Source organism: Tauraco erythrolophus, chromosome 3, assembly GCF_009769465.1.
Source record: "Tauraco erythrolophus isolate bTauEry1 chromosome 3, bTauEry1.pri, whole genome shotgun sequence".
NCBI lineage: Eukaryota > Metazoa > Chordata > Aves > Musophagiformes > Musophagidae > Tauraco > Tauraco erythrolophus.
This window is the reverse complement of record NC_141467.1, coordinates 76007378-76029028: the sequence shown is the minus strand read 5'-3', so window position 1 is coordinate 76029028 and position 21651 is coordinate 76007378. Positions and strand designations below refer to the sequence as shown.

Below are 21651 nucleotides of genomic sequence, written 5' to 3'. Positions count from 1 at the left end.
CTGGCTATCTTTAAAAATACATCTCTTGGCAAATCATGTGCCTGCTTCTATCTGTTTAAATAAGACCATAAAAATGCTAAAATTATTTATTTCCAAAACTTTAGTTCTGTGGAAACCTGTAGGGTCCTTACTGATAAGTAATACCCCACTGTTCGCAATTATTGCAATGACACGTAAATCTACTGAAAATAGAGCAGGAAAACAGGGAGTCTATGGGATTCCATCAGCAGAAGAGAGAGCATGGTATGTTATGCTTCAGAACAAAATATTTAGACATTAAAGGCAATGACATCAGCAGATCTTGTTTCAAGCCGCAGATCCTTTATCCTTAATATTTGCCAAATGTGTTACAGTGTAGAAAGGTTTCTTGAAAACAAGCAGAAGGGTTTAGTCTACGAGGTGGTTTTAATATGAATTGACAAAGATCTTGGATTAGATCTTGCCATCAAAGTGCTACTATTCTCAGTGATAAAGGAAAATAAATAAGGAGAATGAAGGCTTAAGACCAGTGAGCAGCTGTGACGGTTGCTGATTGCTTATGGCTTTTCACACTATGGGTTGTTAAATTGTCATACACATTTCTGCAGATAGCTGTAGATGCTCTAAGTTTGCGTGTGTTTAGGAAGGAGTCCAAAGGAGTAAAAGTCCCTCAAGTGCTATTAATCACAAAATTATCACCTTTGGTTCAGGAGGTCCTTGAACCACAAGTGATGGGTGATTGGGAGAGCGTATCAGAGAGGTGACGTTGCATGTTCCCTTTGGTTTTGGTATGATAGAATAGAATAGTGCACTATACTCAGTGTCAGGTGAAAAGGCCGGTACTAGTCGAGGATGGATATATATACACAGTAATACCCTGCTGAATTAATTTCTTGCCAGATACCTTGAATTATTTCTTGTTGAAAGATCATGGATGCATAGTATTGACATTACCATATATATAAAAATATACATGAATATGTATTCAAAAAGAAATTCCTGGGGCTATGCTGCATGAATCAAACATTCCAGCTTTGCCGTAATTGTACTATTGTGAAGGTTTTTATTGTTGTAGCAGCACAAATTATTGATTTGCTAAGGAATTTGAGCAAAAAATAAGTAAGAATAGTCTCACTATTATGCTACAAATCACTAATATTAAATATGAACTACACTATTTCATATACGACCGAATACCAAATCTTCAGAATATAGTTTTATTGGTCTTGTTATCAAAATAAGTTAATGCAAATATATTCCACAAATCACTAAAACTGAAACATAACTCATTCCCAAGAAGAGAATCTTTATTGACTTGTTGATTTTACAGGTTTTATTGCACTGGGAAATCTGTCTTCATTACAGAGCCAGTTTCTTTAAAGAGTGTATGTTTAGTCTCTTTACTGAGATTATTCCACTGATACTTTGATACTGTACCAGAAATCACCATGAAGGGATACTACTAGTCAAACAGCAGTGCAGTACTCCCCAAGCTAAGATAACTTTTTTTTACAAAGAAAAAACAAACCCAAAACAGTCAATGGAATGGACTGAATATTTAACAATGTAGTTTGAGTCTGATCGAAAGAAGACTATTCCTGTCATTAAAGCTACAGAAATCCTTCTCTTGTAATACATGAATGTGTTAATGTGATTTGCAAGATCTGCTTTGGTGTACTAGCTGAAAGTTGAAATTCATTAGCCAACCTAGAATGTTACAAGCTTTGTCTATAGTACTGATGTCCAGACTTTCCAGAGTATGCATGTTGTATTGGGAAACTCCTGAGAGCCTGAGTGTTTAATTTACAACCTTTGTTCAGTGAAGTGATTATGGGTGTACTTAGGTGCTTTTGTATTCAGCTAAGTAGTCAGGCCTTGTTCAGCTTTAAATATCTTGCTTAGTTTGTACCCACAACTTGATCAATGTCCTTCTGAGTTGGTAGACATTTTATGAGAGGTGGATATGTTCCTTCCTGCAACTAAACACTGTTTTCTAAGATGTGCTTTTTCAACCAAAGTCAGTCAAATAAAAAGTATTATCTCTATGCTGGAGTGAAGAAAGACGAGATTAGAATATTCCATTGTAATGAAGAGCGTAATACATATCACAAAGACTGCAATTTTAAATCACTGCAGCTTGCTACTTCTTTGTCCTTTTTTTAAACTTTAATAATTGATCTCTGAGGTGTTGCCTTGCTTTTGAGGGTGTTGTTAGAGAAATTTGGGGAGGACAAAGAACTGTTTGGCCTATTGAGACTTATCATTGCATCATTCCTCCCTAAGTCATTCCTAGACTGATGATGCCTAAAAAATCTGACTTGGAAATCCATTTCAAGCATTTATTACCATTTCAGTGAAAAAGTACTTCCAAATGTCTGCTTTGAGGATGTTCCCCCTAATTTTAGTCTTTCAAAGCCTTGTTGTTTTATCTATATGCTATAATAAGAAATAAAAGAGGTTGACAATATCTGTTCCAGCATTCAGAATGCATGCTTAAGACAGGCCTTCCTTAGTATTTGTATCTCTAAGCTGTATTCTCCCAATTTTGCAAGTTCTCTTACTGGAATTTAGTCAATTAATCCTAAAAAAATTACTTTGCTGACCTTCCTTATATGTTATAGTACATCTTACAATAAAGAAAACAACGAAAGATGAAAATAGGAATCTAATCAGATGAGAATAGTGCAACTGTGTTACACTAGCAATGAAATAGCTAGACTTGAAAAAACATCTTCATATGTTTTCAATACAATATTTTTTAGATTGTGTAAGCTATTTGAACTCAGAAATGTGGGACTCAAAACCACTCTTTCAATTTTAAACTCATTTATGCATATGATTAGGATGTATTTTTGTATATATCTTTTGAGCTGTTTTGTATTTTTATGGCTAGTACTCTTTGTGGAGATTTATAAATTGTTGAGTCATTTGAAAGATAAACAATTAAAGAGAGCTGTGATCTCAGGTTTGGAAAGATGATAAATGCAGTTTATCATAAGCCTGCTCTCGCAAAGTATTAATCTTCTCTCTAAGCTCTGCCAGTTCCCATAAGACCACAGATCTCTTTTACTTGGCAAGTTGACCTGTACAAAAAAAAGGCTGAACTGGCACGTAAAACTGTGATAGATATCTGACAGAATAGCACTTTCTTTATCATTTAAGGGGCTTTGTCTTATATAAGATTAATGCTGTAAAAATATGCAAATGTGTATAAAAAGTTAAACGCTTACTCCATCCTTCATCTCTAAATATTGGATGAACTGGAACTGTTGTTGTTATAAGAGCTGAAGAGGTACAACAATGACATCTTTATCGACACCCACCTAATGTGTCACATACTCATTTCTCAACTTGAACATTCCTTATTCCTCAACAGTGCAACTTCTGTATGACTCTCGCTTAAAGCAATAACATATCCCACACAGAGAAGCCATTTTAAATGGCAACAAGCTAAGAGAGATGTACCAGGACACTGGATTTAACACATAAAACTGGCTGTAATATTAACCATTCCATTTAATATCAGATGGAAAGACTGTAAATCTTCACTACAGTAAAGCTGTCATCAAAGTGTAGTTCTAATCAGTTTGATGTAGTAATGCTGCATCTATATCTGTCAACATTTCACTGTTAGCAGCCACTGCAAAAAAAAATGGTGTGCAGAATTAGTTGATCTTCAAAGCCTGTTTATAGTCCTGTTATATTAGGCTTACACATATACATACGGTTCCATCTAAAAGCATTTGTAGTCAGTCCACAAATGTTAAGTTGAGCCCATTATAGGAATGATGTTGAGAAAGTTACATCATCTCATATAGCACGATATATTTCCTACCGAAGGATGTCTACACTAAACACACAGTTCACATGGGTAGTTTATTCCCATCTCAGGGAGCAACTAGTTCTGACACATTTGTAATGTGAGGATGTGACACAAATGCAAACACAAATACGGTTATGCAAACAGCGAAAGGTCCTTCTCTGAAAACGCTAGGACAGGCTGTTGAGCATTTTCAAGACGGCAACTGAACACATACAAATGCCTCAAACCATAATAAGAGACATATATTTGGGTTCCAGGATCAGTGGTTTTGGCGAGTCAGAAACAACAGGGTGATGGATGGATACCCCATGCAGATTACCTACTTCTGGAGGGGACTGCCTCCCAGCATTGATGCAGTTTATGAAAACAGTGAGGGGAATTTCGTCTTCTTTAAAGGTAAGAAAAGAAAAGCAAGATTTTTGTGTAATACTTTCAGCTGTGTTGATTTCTTGGAGCATATATTGCTTATTTTTACTAATGGTTTGTAAATCATGTTGCAAATTAGAAGCTAAATGAAGAGTATATGAATTATGTTTTCTCATTTTAGCAACTACAGCTTTAATTTATGATTACCCTTCAGAGTATCAGATCATTTACTCTTATATATTCAGTAAAAGTTTGGAAGTATAAATAAGAGACATAGCAATGTAGTAATCTGCTATGAAATTCTTCTTGAAAAATGTGGATTAAGAAGCAAGAATGAGCACAGCTTTTTGGTGGGTTTTTTTTGGTGATTCTTTTGCTCTTTCTTTTTGCAAATGAAATTTGCATATATTTAAATGCCATCTGTGCTACAAATAATCTCACTATACTGCACTGTATTTATTTAATCTGAGAACTGTGATGTAAGGCATTTCAGGTGGAAAAATATTTTTTTTCATAGGTGTGTATTCAGTGTTTTTAAAGAAGCATAAACTTCAGAAAATATGTTGTATGGATTGAATTGTTGCTAATCATTTGTTTTTAAGTTTCACTCCAGGCATCAGCAGTTCTTCAAAATGAAAGTTCTTGAACGTGCATTTAATTTAGATTTAATGAGAAAATTATCCTAGATGTTAAATAAATACCATTTAGCAACAAAAGAGTGAAAATTATGTAAAATGTGTTTTACAATATAATAGTTTGAGAAAAGAACAAAGAAACTGAATAGATATGTGAAAAATTAGTCAGCTATTTAGTGTTTTGAGTGATTCACTTGTTAACTCCTTACAAAAAAGTAGAAAAAAAAAAAGTTATTTTATCAAAAATGATTTTGTTTTTTACAAGTGAAATCATTAATGGCGAGATAGAAATAATATTTCATTCACTATAGAAACATCATCATCTTGGGAATGCTAAATGGAAAAAGTTTAATAACATGCAGAAACACTACATAACAGTACAATGAAGATGAAGTTTATGTCTTACTTATAGGGAAATTGTAGCTTTTGTGTGAATCATAAGAAAAATTACATTTCATGTAGCTCTTTTTCTGTTTACATGACTTCAACACAGCATATGCTTTTACATTTTTTTGCCATGAAATAAACTTCATGTCATAAACTATGGAAAGTTGATAAGATCAGGAATCGTGATCAAAGTACCTCCAAATCTCCACTACCTGCTTGATTTTTGGGTCCATGGGACATGGGAGGATAGGAATTTTATTCTGTAGATAGTCCTTTGCTCATCACTGCTACTTACAACAAAAGAACTAACCCTGTGCATTCCAGACCTCTACCTTGATAATCCTGGGATCCATTACCTGAGCCTCAGGTAGAAATGATCAAGCTTAGTCTTATACCTGCTTTCTTTTCCTTCCCAAGGATCTCAAAATATGTTCTATCATTATTTAACTCTTCACTCAGTGCTGACTGACCTCTGTTAGGTCTTAGAAGAATGGATTGATTCAGTAGTATGTAGGTTATAGATAACAAAAAATAGAAGGAGGAGAGGAACTTCTCTATATTTTACCTGGGAAACTAAATAATCAGGATTAATTAAAGCAAGCAGAAGCAGGATTGTGCTCTCACAAGTCAGAATATTGTTTTCTTTTCCTTCCTCATCATCCCCAGCATATGCTCGCTGTCTTCAGACCAGCTAGTTTTGTGCTCTTTAGCTGATATAATACTTGAATTTTCTGTTGCAGGTATTTTTCCACCTGCTTTCTTTTCAAAGTTCATTTCATTATTTTTCCAGTGACGTTTGTGTTGTCCCTTTGTTTGCCAAAGTCAAAAGTCCTCATATTTCCTTGTGCAATTTTTCTGAATTTTTGCTTCTCTGCCACTTCTTCATGATTTTCAGTATCTACCTGATGGTGTTTGTCTATCATTGTAATTCATGTTTTTTCACTGCCACAGAATCAATAGGTTCTGAGTCTTTTGTATGTGTGTCCTTAAAAATTCCTGTTCACCAATGATCTCAGCTGCCTTGTGGAACATGTTGCACAAATCTATATAAATAGAGTGTAGGTAACAATCATTGTCTCACTTCTTCCATTCCTTCATAAAATTTCTTCCTGGGAAAAGACCGTATGTTTTCCCCTAAAAGTGCTAAAATTAAACTAGTTGATTGTTGCTAAGATGATGAGCAAGTAGAATGTGTTATCCAGGTAGTGTGTTTTACCAATCTAAACTAGTCGAACCAAGTAAGTTCTAGAAGGAGCTTCTTTAAATCTGAAATCTGGAATATACATGTCTTCAGAAAGCACATATCTGAGCCAATGTATATGTCCATTATTTGGAGAAAAAATGTAAAAGATGGAGTCAGTGCCACCACAGAGATTGGGCTGGAGAAATGTCACTATGCACTCCGCTCAGAAAACATTTTCCAGATTACTTCATTTTAGGACTTGTCAGTTCTTCATGGCAGAAAGTGTGGTGTTTTAATGAAGACAGCATTTACTTGCAGATTTTTAAATCGTCTCCAAAACATCTTCTCAACAATATCAGTAACATCCTATGTTCTGTAAGGTATAGAGTCTCGAATCTCTGGCTGGAGAAACAGGTTGGTGTGTAAATATCCTCCCTTCAGAATAGCCACTGCTTCTTCTTCAGATGCTCAGAGGAAGGTTCCAGGCACACCTTCCATCTCCATTTCTCTCTTTCACTCGCGTTGGAGACTTTTTTGCTAGTGTGAAAAAGGGCCTCGTGTGACTGACTTGTTTTTCACTGCTGCTTTCCTATTTGTGGAACAATATCTCTACTCTCTGAGGAAGGTGAAGAAAGAAGTAAGCCAATTTACTCTGTGATTGCTAGTGAGTAATTGCCCCCTTGCTTCTCCTTACATGCCTACACTGTCGTAAGTTCAGGATAAACAATAGTCTGTTAGGCCAGTGGCATTTCTAAGATGCACTCAGGATAGACCTTGTGAACCGTCCTGGATCGGAGCAGTCTGTTTATCTCTTTACAAATCCACATATCTCATTTGTTTTCAATAATCTATGCTCTAGTTGATTTGTTTCAATCCTTGTCTTTCAGAATGGCAAACATCAAATTTGAGACAGTTGGTTTAAGTTATGAACCAGGTTTAGATCTTTATTACTTTTATTAGCATTAGATTTTTTTCTCCTTTTGTGTATACAGTTGGATTCATCATATTGGTAGACTTCTTTGCAGTAGTAGACATACAGATTAGTAAAGGAATAAAAATATTTAAGGACTAATATTTTTTTTGAATGGAAGATATGTTTTAAAATGTGAGCCATATGCAAATGATATAAAATAGCAGCTCAGAATGAAACACTTATTTATGAACCTCTGAAATGTCTTTATAGCTTATATTTTCACTATGCAAAAAGTAATTATTCTTAACTTGTGCTAATACAATCTATCAGTATATTTATACCTATATGACATTACTCTCCTGAGAATACTTGAGGAGCCTGTGAGATCACGTATGTACACCAACGCACGCAGCATGGGAAATAAACAGGATGAGCTGGAGATGCGTGCACATGAGCAGGGCTACAACCTTATTGGCATCACGGAGATGTGGTGGGACGACTCCTATGACTGGAGTGTCAACATGGAGGGGTATAAGCTTTTTAGAAAGGACAGGAAGGGGAGACGAGGAGGGGGTGTCGCTCTCTACGTCAGCAACTGGCTGGAGTGCGTGGAGCTTCGCCTGGGGTTGGAGGAGGAGCTGACAGAGAGCTTATGGGTCAAGATTAGAGGACGGGGACGGATAGGCGATGTTACGGTAGGGGTCTGTTACAGGCCACCTGGCCAGGAGGACAGAGCAGATGAGGCGCTTTATAGACAGATAGGAGCAGCCTCGCGGTCACAAGCCATGGTCCTCATGGGGGACTTCAACCACCCTGACATCTGTTGGAGAGACAATATGGCAGGGCACAGGCAGTCCAGGAGGTTCCTGGAATGCGTGGATGACAACTTCCTCCTGCAGGTGATAGAGGAGCTGACAAGGAGGGGTGCCATGCTCGACCTTGTGCTCACCAACAGGGAGGGACTGGTGGGCAATGTGAAACTTAAGGATAGCCTTGGCTGCAGTGACCACGACATGGTGGAGTTCAAGATCCACGGGGCAGCAAGGAAACTATACAGCAAGCTCTGTGCCCTAGACTTCAAGAAGGCGGACTTCGGCCTCTTCAAGGACCTGATGCGCAAAGTGCCGTTGGAGGCGGCCCTGGAGGGACGAGGGGCCCAGGAAAGTTGGTCCACATTCAAGGAGCACCTCCTCCAAGCTCAGCAGAGGTGCATCCCGATGAAGAACAAGTCGGGCAAAAAGACCAGGAAGCCCGCGTGGATGAGCAAGGAGCTCCTGGACCAACTGAAAATGAAGAAGTTAGCCTAGAAAGGGTGGAAGCGGAGACAGATAGCCTGGGAGGAATACAGAGAAGCTGTACAAGTGACCAGGGATCAGGTGAGGAAGGCTAAAGCCCTGAAGGAATTAAATTTGGCAAGGGATATAAAAAGCAATAAGAAAAGCTTCTATAGGTATGTAGGGGACAAAAGGAAGTCCAAGGAGAACGTAGGCCCCCTCCGAAAGGATACTGGTGCTCTGGTTACCCAGGACATAGAGAAGGCTGAGTTACTCAGTGACTTTTTTGCCTCAGTCTTCACTGATAAAGCCTCTTGTCTTACCACCCAAGCTGTGGAAAGAACTAGCAGGGACTGTGAGGATGAACCACCGCCCACTGTACTTGAAGAGCAGGTTCGAGAACATCTGAGGAACTTGAAGGTGCACAAGTCCATGGGACCTGATGAGATCCATCCGCGGGTCCTGAAGGAACTGGCGGATGAAGTTGCCAAGCCACTGGCCATTGTATTTGAGAAGTCGTGGTGGTCTGGTGAGGTCCCCGATGACTGGAAGAGAGGGAACATAACCCCCATATTTAAAAAGGGGAACAAGGAGGACCCGGGCAATTACAGGCCGGTCAGCCTCACCTCTGTGCCTGGCAAGGTCATGGAGCAGATTCTCCTGGGAACCATGCTAAGGCACATGGAGAGCAAGGAGGTGGTGGGTGACAGCCAGCATGGCTTCACCAAAGGCAGATCGTGCCTGACCAACTTGGTGGCCTTTTATGATGGGGTGACAGCATCGGTGGACAAGGGTCGACCAATGGATATCATCTACCTGGACTTGTGCAAAGCTTTTGACACTGTCCCGCACGACATTCTTCTCTCTAAACTAGAGAGGCATGGGTTTGATGGATGGACCACTCGGTGGATAAGGAATTGGCTCAATGGCCGCACTCAGAGAGTAGTGGTCAACGGCTCGATGTCCAAGTGGAGACCGGTCACGAGTGGCGTCCCTCAGGGGTCCGTGTTGGGCCCGGCCCTCTTCAACATCTTTGTCGGTGACGTGGACAGTGGCATGGAGTGCACCCTCAGCAAGTTCGCCGATGACACCAAGCTGTGTGGTGCCGTCGACACGCTGGAAGGGAGGGATGCCATCCAGAGGGACCTCGACAGGCTGGAGAGGTGGGCCCGTGTCAACCTCATGAAGTTCAACCAGGCCAAATGCAAGGTCCTACATCTGGGTCATGGCAATCCCAGGCACAAATACAGACTGGGTGGTGAATGGATCGTGAGCAGCCCTGAGGAGAAGGACTTGGGAGTACTGGTGGACAAGAAGCTCAATATGAGCCGGCAATGTGCTCTTGCGGCCCAGAAGGCCAACCGCATCCTGGGCTGCATCAAGAGGAGCGTGGCCAGCAGGTCGAGAGAGGTGATTCTTCCCCTCTACTCTGCCCTCGTGAGACCTCACCTGGAGTACTGCGTCCAGTTCTGGAGCCCCCAACATAAGAAGGACATGGACCAGTTGGAGAGGGTCCAGAGGAGGGCCACGAAGATGATAAGAGGGCTGGAGCACCTTTCCTATGAGGACAGGCTGAAAGAGTTGGGGCTGTTCAGCCTGGAGAAGAGGAGGCTCCGGGGTGACCTTATAGCGGTCTTCCAGTACCTCAAGGGGGCCTACAGGAAAGATGGGGAGAGGCTGTTCAGGAGGGCCTGTTGTGATAGGACAAGGGGTAATGGTTTTAAAATAGAGGGAGGTAGATTCAGATTGGATATTAGGAAAAAATTTTTTACCATGAGAGTGGTAGAACACTGGAACAGGTTGCCCAGAGAGGTGGTGGATGCTGCATCCCTGGAGACGTTCAAGGCCAGGTTGGATGAGGCCCTGAGCAACCTGATCTAGTTGGAGATATCCCTGTTCCTTGCAGGGGGGTTGGACTAGATGACCTTTGAAGGTCCCTTCCAGCCCTAACCATTCTATGATTCTATGATTCTATGATCATGCATAATGTGCTAGAAGTCTATAGAAAATCAAGCTGAATCAAATTGAAGACTGTTGGTTCAAGGGCTGTTGTTGGTTTTGATATTTCATTGGTGTGGATTTTTAAAATTTATTTTACGATTTTAATTTTTATATGCTTTTTGAGTTTTGAGTGGGGTTGTTTTTGCATTAATATTTATTTACACAAGGGAAAAACAGTTCTAAAAATTCAGTAGCGTGCTTGTAGTGCAAAGTGATGCTTGCTCATTTCGTGTGGCTTAAGATATTTGGCCTGCCTCCTTGTGTCTCGTAATGCTCATACAGTACATAGCAATCTGGTGGATGGCTGCTTACAAAAAGCAGATGTTTACATTCTTGTTATTATTCACTGCTGATGTCCATGCTGAATGATAATAAGAGGATGGCACCAGAATTATTTTTTTTTTTTAAATGAGGAAATGTGAATAGTAAAATTTATTCTGTGTACCTGTGGGAATTTATATGGTGCTAAAAATGCAATTGTCAAACCATCTGTGCTGTTGAATGCTATGGTAAACCAAATGTAGCAATAGAAAGGCTGCTGTAAAACTCATACTACCAGTGCCACCATCATAACTTTCAACTGCACTTATCCTACTGCTTGACAGTTTTATTTTGAAAAATAGATTTACTACAGTGTCAGATCATGGAGCAGAGAAATGACACAAACTTAATGTAGGAAATAGAGAATGAGAAAAAAGGAAGCATGAATAAGAATTTGGGGATACTAGTAAGAAGACACTCGATCCTGACTTGAAAGACCAAAATTAAGAGCAAAGGTGACTGGAGAAAAAAACCCCTTCAGAATTAGATATTAAAATTTTAACTGGTTTCAACCGAATATAGTTCTTAAAAGTTTTGAGAATTTGTCTCATCACTGTAACATTTACAGTGATTACATGCTATGTCCCACACAGGTCTTGCACTATACGCATACCATAATTGCATATAACATGAACAAAAAACTTGGTTGCTGACAGCATAGGAGCACAACTATTCAACATTCTGATTGTACAAAGGAAGAACTATAGTTACTAAAAACTGTGTAATTGTTTGCAGTAGTCAGTAGGTAGTTAAATAGTCTGAAGAATATCTGGAGTTAAGTATTCAATATTTTAAGTGAAGCATAGCAATACAGATGCCCTTTATTTCCAGTATTTTTCTTAGAATGTCAAAGATAGATGTTGAGAGACTTCAAATAATTGCAGTCACAGTTCATCCTTCTCAATTGTTTCCCTACAGTGATGATATTTAACAAAGCATTATTGCAAAAAGTAAGACATTTTGACTTTTTTATCACTTGCTTCATTCTCAGCTTGTGACCTTACCGTTCTGCTTGTTATAATATTAGATCTTACATTAGGGAATAAAAGCAGAGAGATGAAACATTCTGAAGGTTGGCCAGGCTTCATGAAACATGTGGTGCTTTATTCTCTGTGAGAATAACAAACCCACCAACCAGATCTTAAAAAACAACTTTGTAAAATAAATACAGTGGTGATTTCTGCCAAGGGCATAGGCTAGGACCCTCAACAAGCATTACTTATCTATAAGAAGGATCAAACTATAACTATTCTAGTTTTGTCGTATGTTCTTTATTTCCATTATAATCACAATTAATGAAGCGTAGTGACTGTTTACTAGTGAAAGTAGAATATGACCTAAATGAAAGCATAATGACTTAAGCATTCATTTTTAATACATTTTAAGACCCATAAATATAAGTTAGAAATAAAAGGAGCTAATTCTCATCACAGTCAGACATCTTTTGCACTGATTTTCAGCTTTAACTCCTCCTAATATTTGGTTCTGAATCTGAAACCTTCTCATTTTTTCTGACTTTTGGTAAATTCAATTTCTCTGATCAACAGCCACCCACTTTCCTCCAGCTGAGGGACAAAAGCTAAACAGAAAAAAACACAACAAAACCAGCAACAAATCACTTAAGAACCCCTGAAACAAATAAACAAAAAAAAGTGAAGTGAAAACTGTCAGATGGAACATTTGGATTTCTTATATACAGTCCTTCCCATTAACCATCAGCACAGTTGTACCAGACTAAACATGTCTTCCAAAGCAAATGTTAAATACAATTCCCTCTATTTAGAATCAATAGTTTTGTCCACATGTGTTAGAGCTCTCAATGCTCTACTGTCTCCATAAAATAAAGTTAAATTTACCTTTTCTCTATTTACTCAGAATTTGCTTCTTAGTAAGAAATTATGTGAAGAAGAGTTTAGTTTCTTTATGTGAAGAAGAGTTTAGTCTTGTGTTCCCACATCTACATTTTCCTTCTTCTTCAGTATACCTGAATATGCAGTGAATACCTGGCTCCGTGGTGCTGTCACTTACAATGGTGTGTTCTCAACCCTTGCTTATTTTGGTATGACGTGATCTTGTTAATAGCTAAATTTGACTCCTTGGGCATGGCTAATAATGATCTATTCCTAATGATTGCTGTTACTTTAATTCCTTATGAGGCACAGAGAAAGGTAATGGCATTACATACATCACAGCATATGCCTCTCAATGCTGTGCAACAGCTGTCATTTTGAATGATCTTCTGAAACACAAATGAGCTGGCTCAGTATCATTCACTGGATGCCATCTGTTGTTCACACCATAAGTACCAACTAGTAAGGTCCAAAACGCATGACTTCTCTTATCGTTGCATTTCAAATTGCCATTACCATCTGAAGCTTTCTGTGTCCAGTCATGTGAATTGGCAAAAGGATTAAACAACATGAGAGAAGGGACAATGAATGACTGAAGAAGCTCACATCTGTCATGATCAAACCCTGTAAGTGAATTTTGTAAGGAATCTCAGCAAAGGTAAATGTCAGGTTAGCATAGACCTTAATCCCAGATGGGCACAGACCTCAGCTTTCCATGACTGTTCTTCATAGATGTCTGTGTCTCTTTTATTTTCAGTACTTCAAATGACTCTGTACATACTCATTTTTTGAACCCTTTCTTCGTTCAACTGGCAGGGGGGAGAAGATGGATATGTTGAGCAAACTGTGGCGTCTGTGCTTGGAAGTGGGTGACAAGCAGCTGTAAAGAAGCTGATAAAAAATTTACTCTGGAAACCCAGCATGAAAGGGACTGAAACTATATCCCCTCTCCTAATTAAAGCTGTGATAAAATAAAAACATGCTTTAAATCACTACAGTGGAAACGAGAAGATTGGGAAACCCTTGCATTTAAACAAACATTTGATACCACTGAGGAGCAGCTAAAATATAAAATCAAATGCAAAACTGTTCTCCAGATTTTCCCTCTTGGTGACTCTAGTATACACCTAGTCCTAGATCATTGGGGTAATATAACACTTCCTTATAAAATATTTATACAGCACAGTGCCTTAACCTCCTAAGTCTGTGCAACAGCCTGCTTAATCTAACGCGTAGGTATAATGGCTAATATCAACTGCCATGGTTTTATCTTTTAGGATCTCTTCCCAAATGTGTTTGAGCAAAATATATTTTCAAATTTTTCCCCTTGTATTTTAAATATCATCATCATAAATAACAATGGATAGACCAAAGTATCAAATAGGCTAGTTCAATATATATATTCATGGATCTTCTCTAGACCTTTCTGTGAAGTAACTCAGAAGAGTCTACATGACGTCAAAGAGTATCTTCTCCTTCGGTGTTAATATTTCTAACAATAGCAATGCTTTTTGGAAACACAGATGAAGGTAGTGCTTTGAAGAGAAAATAAACACATGGGTCCTACGCAATGGAGCCTATAGCCTAGCTCAGAAATAGCATTCCCATGGCCTAGATGACATAATGCAAAGAGAGGACAGGCCTCAAAGCCAGCTCTTTGGATAAGTACTAAAATGCAAATTATGCTCCCTTTCCCCTATTTCTAGGGACACATGAGGATCTTTATTCCCTTTTTTCAGCCAAAAATGTCTGTGTTTGAAAGAGAAATCTTTACTGAAAAGACACAGGTACACAGGTAAGAAGTGTATTTTGAAGAAGAAATAGAAGAAAAAAAAAAAACATAAAAAGAAGATAGTTGCAAGGATAGGTCAGGAGGCACGTTGTATTGAGAAGACCCTAGTAAAAAGTTTGGAGGACAACACAATTATTGGGGAAAGTGTTAGACTAAAGGCTTGACATGAGGTGATGAACTAGGTGAGATAATCATGGAAGTGTTCAGCGAGGAGGAAGAGCTTGGCTAGGAAGCTGGGAAACTGGAGTTGTGGGCTGGTGAGGTAAGCTATCCAGTTAGAAGAGAGAGCGCAGGAAGCATCCCCTCCAAAAACTGGCACAGGAGGGGTTATACTGCAAAATACTGTTGCAACTGCTGCTTCTGTAGACATACATATCCCTATATATAGTATATTTAGGTAGTAACTACAACAGTAGGGGTTCAACCACTGAGCACTGCTGTCCAGGAGGCAGTAGGCTATTAATAATTTTTAAGACAGTTCAAGTAACCTGAGGTTTGTGTAGACACTATGCTAACACCACCTAGAGTCATACAACTTCCTTGCATTATCAGCATGTAGTAAGTCAATTGAGTGATTTTGAATGATTTGTCACCCACAACCAAATGCTAAATCTTACTGCCACTGCTACTAAAGGCAACCTGCCGTTAATTTCAGAAACACAAGGTTTTCACCTGTGGGACTTCAGAACCTCAATTTGCTGTCTTTAGACCACACTAAAGAAAATGTGATTTAAAAATTATATTTTAAATTCTATGGTCATTTCAGAAATAGTCTGTACATCCCTCATAAGTAATATAACTTCTTGAGAAGGAGAGTAGAGAGTAATAAAACTATATGGTCTCTATGAGAATAGGAATTTCTGGTTTTTATTTATTTATGTGTTTCCCTACCTCCTGCTGTCTTAAAATTCACTCTTTCCTAATGAAATGTAAACTGGTTTTGTAGTATTGCTGTAAATGTATTACATTATCAACCACAGAGCCTCTTGAGATGACTTCATTTTCTTTCTGGGTTTGATACCTATATAGTTGGTAACAAAATATTCTGTGGGCTTATTGAATGAAAGGTGCTTTATACATGCAAGATATCTGTAAGACATATTTAATTTTGCATTATCTGCAGTGATAGAACATTTTTCATTTCATTGTGTTTGGCAGAACACTGTAGCCCTTCGGGATTCTGTCTTATTTCTTAGGAGTGTATTAATATTTATACTTAGACCACTGAAGACTAACACACGTATGTATATGTGTATATATATGCTTTCGTACAGGTAACAAGTTCTGGGTTTTCAAGGACACTACTCTCCAGCCAGGTTATCCTCATGATTTGATAACACTTGGAAGTGGAATTCCTTCCCATGGCATTGATTCAGCAATTTGGTGGGAAGATGTTGGGAAAACCTACTTCTTCAAAGGAGATAGGTTGGTATAGGAATTCTGCAAGGAAGCACTTTTGTGGATATCAGCTAAGCATGTTAATCCTTTTCCTTTATTTCCCAAAAGAAGTCAAGCCACTTAAACAGTCCACTTTCTGTGGATGAAATTAACTTCTGCATGAAAGATCGTACTGTTTTCACGTTTCTCATGAGCTGAATTATATTTGTGTGAACATACTGAAATGAATATACGTATATCCAGTGGAAAAGTGATGTTTTAGAAATCAACAGGCAAATCACACTTGTGGTGAATTTAAACTTAAATACTCGAAGTAATGTAGTTATGGACACTCTTACCTGCTCCTTTTTATCCATGTTTCTAAACCCTATCACATAAACAGGCGAGGCATGATCCAAAGCTTTTTAAGGTCAGTGAAAATGACTTCTCTGCTACTATTTAAAAATGAGATGAGAAAGGGAAACGACAGGAAGCTAAAGAACAATTTGAGCAGTTCCCTAGGAATTACTTTAAAATAAATCTTACAGTTCCCTTCAGAAAGGACACTTATTTTTATGATTAATAAAGAGCAGGAAAAAAAAGTAAAATCTGAGTTATTTTCCAGTCCTGAAAGAGTCTTTCATTAGTCACTTAGTGTCTCTGTGTCTACATTTCCCTGTCTGTAAAAATAAGGGAAAGAATATTTGTCTACTTTATAGAGATGTCAAGAGAACTTTTTAATTTTTGAGACTCTGCAAGTTATCTCAATGATGGATTTTACAGCTTTTCAGGATGTTACTGTGTTTTTCGACTGATGTATTGCTGTGCAAATTCTGAGTGCTAAGAGATAAATTAATATATATTAATAATTGTAGTATTTGTATTAGCATTATTAAAATTATGATGACTGCTTTTGTTACTGTGTGGTACTTAGGATTCTGGGACACTAGTAGTATTCATGGATCACTTAAGAAATTATTTTAATGCACATCATAGAATATGTTAAACACTACAGTTCATCATTTTTAGCAGTACGTAATATTACACTACAGATTGTAGCAACCAATTTTATCGTTAAAGGTTTTTTTTAAAAACACTTTCTCCAACACTCATGATGAGGAAAGTAGAAAGTAGCAAAATTTTTGTGGTATTTGAAAACTAGGTATTGTTTCAAACAATCGTTTTCCACAGTGAAGAAGAAAGCCACCTAGATAGTTTGCTTCTCATGGTTGAGTAGATTTTTTTTTTTTTTTTTTTTAAAAGTAAGTTCGTTTTCAAGTAATTATTTTCCACCTCCACACTCCTGGGAAAGTATATACAGGAGGAATTTGATGTGACCTGTACTTCTTTTAGGCTTTATTCAGCAGTGTCCTTTTTATATTTCCATTAACAGGCAGTTACTTATAGTCAAGACTTTCCTAAAACACTGGAGGTAATAACAGAAGACAAAAATAACTATCAGAGAAAACACCAGCTGACAGAGAGGTGGCTACTTAGAGCTAACAAGCACCACGAAACTCAGCAGGATATAAATGCAATACAGTATGTTAGAAGATTGAACAACATGAGTCTTGCAGAGATAATTGAACTATTACAGGATATTGACCACCAGGGGGAATAAACCCATATTTCACTAAGCTTCTTAATGTGTATTGCTTATATCACAATTTTTTCTTAATGTAAAGTTAGAGTCAAATTCTCCTGCTGGATTTAGTAATATATATAAGTCTACTATAGGGATGGATCTTTTCCTCAAGAAGATAGAACATAAATGTAGCTTCTCGGTGACAGGAGATTAGAATGAAGGGAACTAAAAAGTTATGTGTGCATCAAAATAACAAAATACGTTTCTCCTTATGTAACTGAAGGCTCTGTATATTTATTTTGTTTTGACAGTAATCTGTAGTTAAGGAGCTCCGGGGCAGAATCTAGACAGAGTTAAATGTCCCAGAACAGTGGTATACATAAAAATGTTAGAGCAATAGAATAGAAAGCATCAAATATTGACTATAAAATGAAAAGAAAAAAATAAAAAACAGACAAAACAGTAAGAAGATTTAAAAGTCCAAATATTAACTTACATTTTAATACTCGTATGTCTAAAGCAATTTAGGTATGAATCATTATTATTAATATTTGAAATGATCCATTTAAACACTAAAGATAATTCTTCCAAATAATTGTATGAAAGCTATAGAGGAGACAAAAGATGACTACAGAAAACATTTTGCCCTGTCTCATTCTTCTCCTACCAGAATTGAGTAGCGTAGGACAAGATGATAACAGGTTTACTGCACTTCTTGACACATGGCCTTGTTTATGCCCCTGTCTGGTGTGACTGACTTTTGTACTTTATAGTTTAAATTAATATTTTTTCCTTCATAAAAATTAGTCATCCAATAGTCCAGAATATCATTAAGTAAATAAGATTACGTAGTGGAAAAAATATGTTTTAGCAAATATTTTCAAAATTCCCTTTTTCTAAGGCCATGAAGTGCACTTTCATTTATTTTCTCCCTGTTACTTTATCAGTCTTTGAGATACAGTAACACAATATATATAGTTTGTAAAGCTCAAATCATCATTGGTTAATCTGCTTGTGAACATGTGGCATGCCAAGGAGAATCAGGACCAGGCTTTTCCTTACCCTGTAGACATGATCATTATTCCAGCACAGACTGCCAAGATCGATAGTATCATGATCAGTCCTTCACTCATAGGATTTCTCATCAATGCTGAAAAAACAACAGCTTTAAGACTTTTGAGTGTACACTGAGTGTGTCCTCAAAGACTGTTTTTCTACTGACAGTGTATATTTTTGAAAGTCCTATAGGACTATCTATTTCCATCACACAGCCTAGTGGAAAAATGCAGAGGTTATTAAAAGAAGGAGCTCAAAAAGGTGAAAAGGTTGGAAGAGAAAAGAGGAAAATGAGTCGAAATATGCAGGAAGGAAATAATATTCTGGGAAAGAGGAACAGAGGAAAAGGTAAGATAGCTGATAAAGAAGAAAAAATGCAGATAAAAATGGAGATTAGATAATAGAATATTAAGCTCAACAAAGAGTGAGAATAAAGAAACAGAGAGAAAGAGAGAACAAGTAAATGTGAAAACAGTAAATGCAAACTAAGGATGAAGAAACACAAAGTCAAAAGATGAGCAAGAATTGGTTACAATAGTATTGATGTCAGAGCTTTGTTTACTATTTCTACATATTGTTTCTTTCTCCATGTAAAATCTTAAAGATGTTACATTTCAAAATAAAGAGCATCACTTTGTTGTCTGGTTACTGATGCATATGTGACTAGATTAAGAAATCAGGCTATAAAAATAAATTTTGCATAAGAAAAAAAATACAAATGTTTTTTAATATAACTTGCCAACCCTTAATCCACTTGAAATCTGTCACCTTTTAATTTCTTTGAAAGTTTAGAGCCAGAGAAATGCCCTGCAGGGAGAAATATAGAGGAATTTAGACTATTTTATTTTTTAAAAAGATTAAGATGTGAACTGATTAGAGCATCTAAGTACCTTTGCAGGGACAAAATATTATTCACTTAAGGACTCTTTAATATATCAGGAATGATCATAACAAGGATTTCTAAAAACTGAAGTCAAATGAATTCAAAATAGAAAAAAAGGGTCAGGTTTTTAGCAGTGACCAGATTATCAATGAAAGTGATATATTCTCAGGATCTTGATGTCCTTAAATGGTGACTGCCTTTTAATGTAATTTTTCACATGAATAAAACTGATTTTGAGAAAAAAAAATATTCTCCAGCAAAACTATGTGCTAAACTGGTATGCTCTAAATTCAGAGAGTCAGTCAAAATATGGAATGACCCACCCAAATATTATATCAGGATATACAGAAATACTAGACATACAGTATGTTAATTCTTAGAACCAGCTTATAATAAGATATGCATAGCAATTTAGCCAGCTTCGTAAGGACAAAGAAATCATCAACATTATCTTTAAGTGTAAATAAAATCACAAGTGTAAATACCTCTTACATGTTCCAGTTGCCTAGAATTTGCATGCTCAAGCTTTTTAAATTGGAGAAGGTCTGGCTGACAAAAAGGCATGAAAGTAGGTTGAATTTTGTGTTACACTGTATTCATTTAATGTAATGAAAGGTACTGTAATGCATACATATAAGGACTTAAGATTTTTGGGAGTATTTTAATCTGATTCTGCTGTCATTTTTGTGATTAAATTGTTATCTAAAACATTAGCTTATCTTTTTTGTATATGTTGCAACTCTCTGTGTCACTGTGCAGAAGTCCTAGGCATCAGAATTGCTGTGATTATAAGTGAGATGCATGCTAACTTTAATTGTCAAACTGCAAAAATCTTTTTATCTTCTTTTTGCTTACATGAAACTGTTGCCCAAACAGAAAATACATTTCTTTGTAATCTGGTAGTATGTTCAAAGAAAAGAAGTCGAGTATTCCCATTTGTAGCTAATGAATGTAGCAAATGTTAGAAGGGAAAAAAAAAAAAGTATAGTTACTCATCTGCTATCTTATAAATGTTTTGGTTTTTTTTTTTCCTTTAAAAAAAATTTCAGATACTGGAGGTACAGTGAAGAAATGAGATCCATGGATCCTGGTTATCCCAAACCAATCACCATTTGGAAAGGTATCCCAGAATCTCCTCAGGGAGCCTTTGTCCACAAAGAAAATGGTATGCAAACACATTCCTGTTTTAATGATTCACTAGCATCGTTTATGTAAGATAGAGTAGTAGAAGGGTGATTGACTGTATAGGTTAAGTAGTGAAAGAATATTTCCTGCTATAGAACTTGCTATTCTGAAAATGGCTGTTTATTTGCATGTACCATATAACACAATGGAGAAAAATCTTTCTTTCAAATTTTGTATGATAAACCTTAGTTTCCATCGTTTTTTTCCTTGTGTCTTAATTTACGAAATTATTTTCATTCTCTACTGTATTATAGTACCTCTTGAAACAAGCTTCCTAAACACAGTATATCCTATTTGAATTATCGGTGTTATCAGTGCTCAAAGGGTATTACTTACATTATGAACAACTAGAAAAGGGAAGCAAAATCTTTAAGCAGAAATATCCCCAAGAATCTATGTAAATCAAAGATGTCATAAGCCCATGATGCAGAAATGCACATCACGGGGATGTTAGAATGAAGTGCTATTACCTGTATCAGGATGCATCATCACATACAGGAACCAAGAATCTCAGCTGTCCACACCTCCAAATGAATGAGAGCAGCCAAAATCTCCTCTGTTTTATGAGAATTCGGTGCTACTCAGGGGCTGCTGGCAGGCTGCCAACGGAGCCCTCAGTTGCACAGAGTTTAGATCCTTTTGATGGGAATAAAAATATGCATTTGTCATCACTTATCATTGTTGGAGAATTGTTGTATAGCATTTATGACTTATTTATTAGTAGGTTCTGAGTTTATTCTGTTTGCCTCACAGACAGCACACATATATATTGCCATATTATTTTAATTTTCTTCTAATAAACAGATTAAAAGGTTTCTTTCCTTGTATAAAACATTTCACTCTCCTCTTTCAACCTCTAACTCGATTAAGTAATTTACCATTGAAATGTTTGAGAAATATGTTTAATTACTTCCTTGCTTTGTCTCTGTTTTGTCCAGAAGCAGAAACACTCTCTGGATCCTGGCCTTTTGGCTAGACTGGACTTTTGTGATGTTTTTACTTGTTTTGTTTTGTTTTTAACTGGAAAGTAAGTCAGTCAAG

The 21651-nt window shown here is 37.1% G+C and overlaps 1 protein-coding gene across 1 annotated transcript in view; it reads left to right on the top strand.

Moving 5' to 3' along the window:
• The window catches only part of MMP16 (matrix metallopeptidase 16), a 185996-nt gene that overhangs the window by 160605 nt on the left and 3740 nt on the right, over nucleotides 1-21651 (top strand). Inside the window, 3 exon segments of the mRNA XM_086609441.1 lie at nucleotides 4060-4198; nucleotides 15799-15949; nucleotides 20475-20590. Of these exon segments, the coding sequence (XP_086465567.1) occupies nucleotides 4060-4198; nucleotides 15799-15949; nucleotides 20475-20590 (406 nt within the window).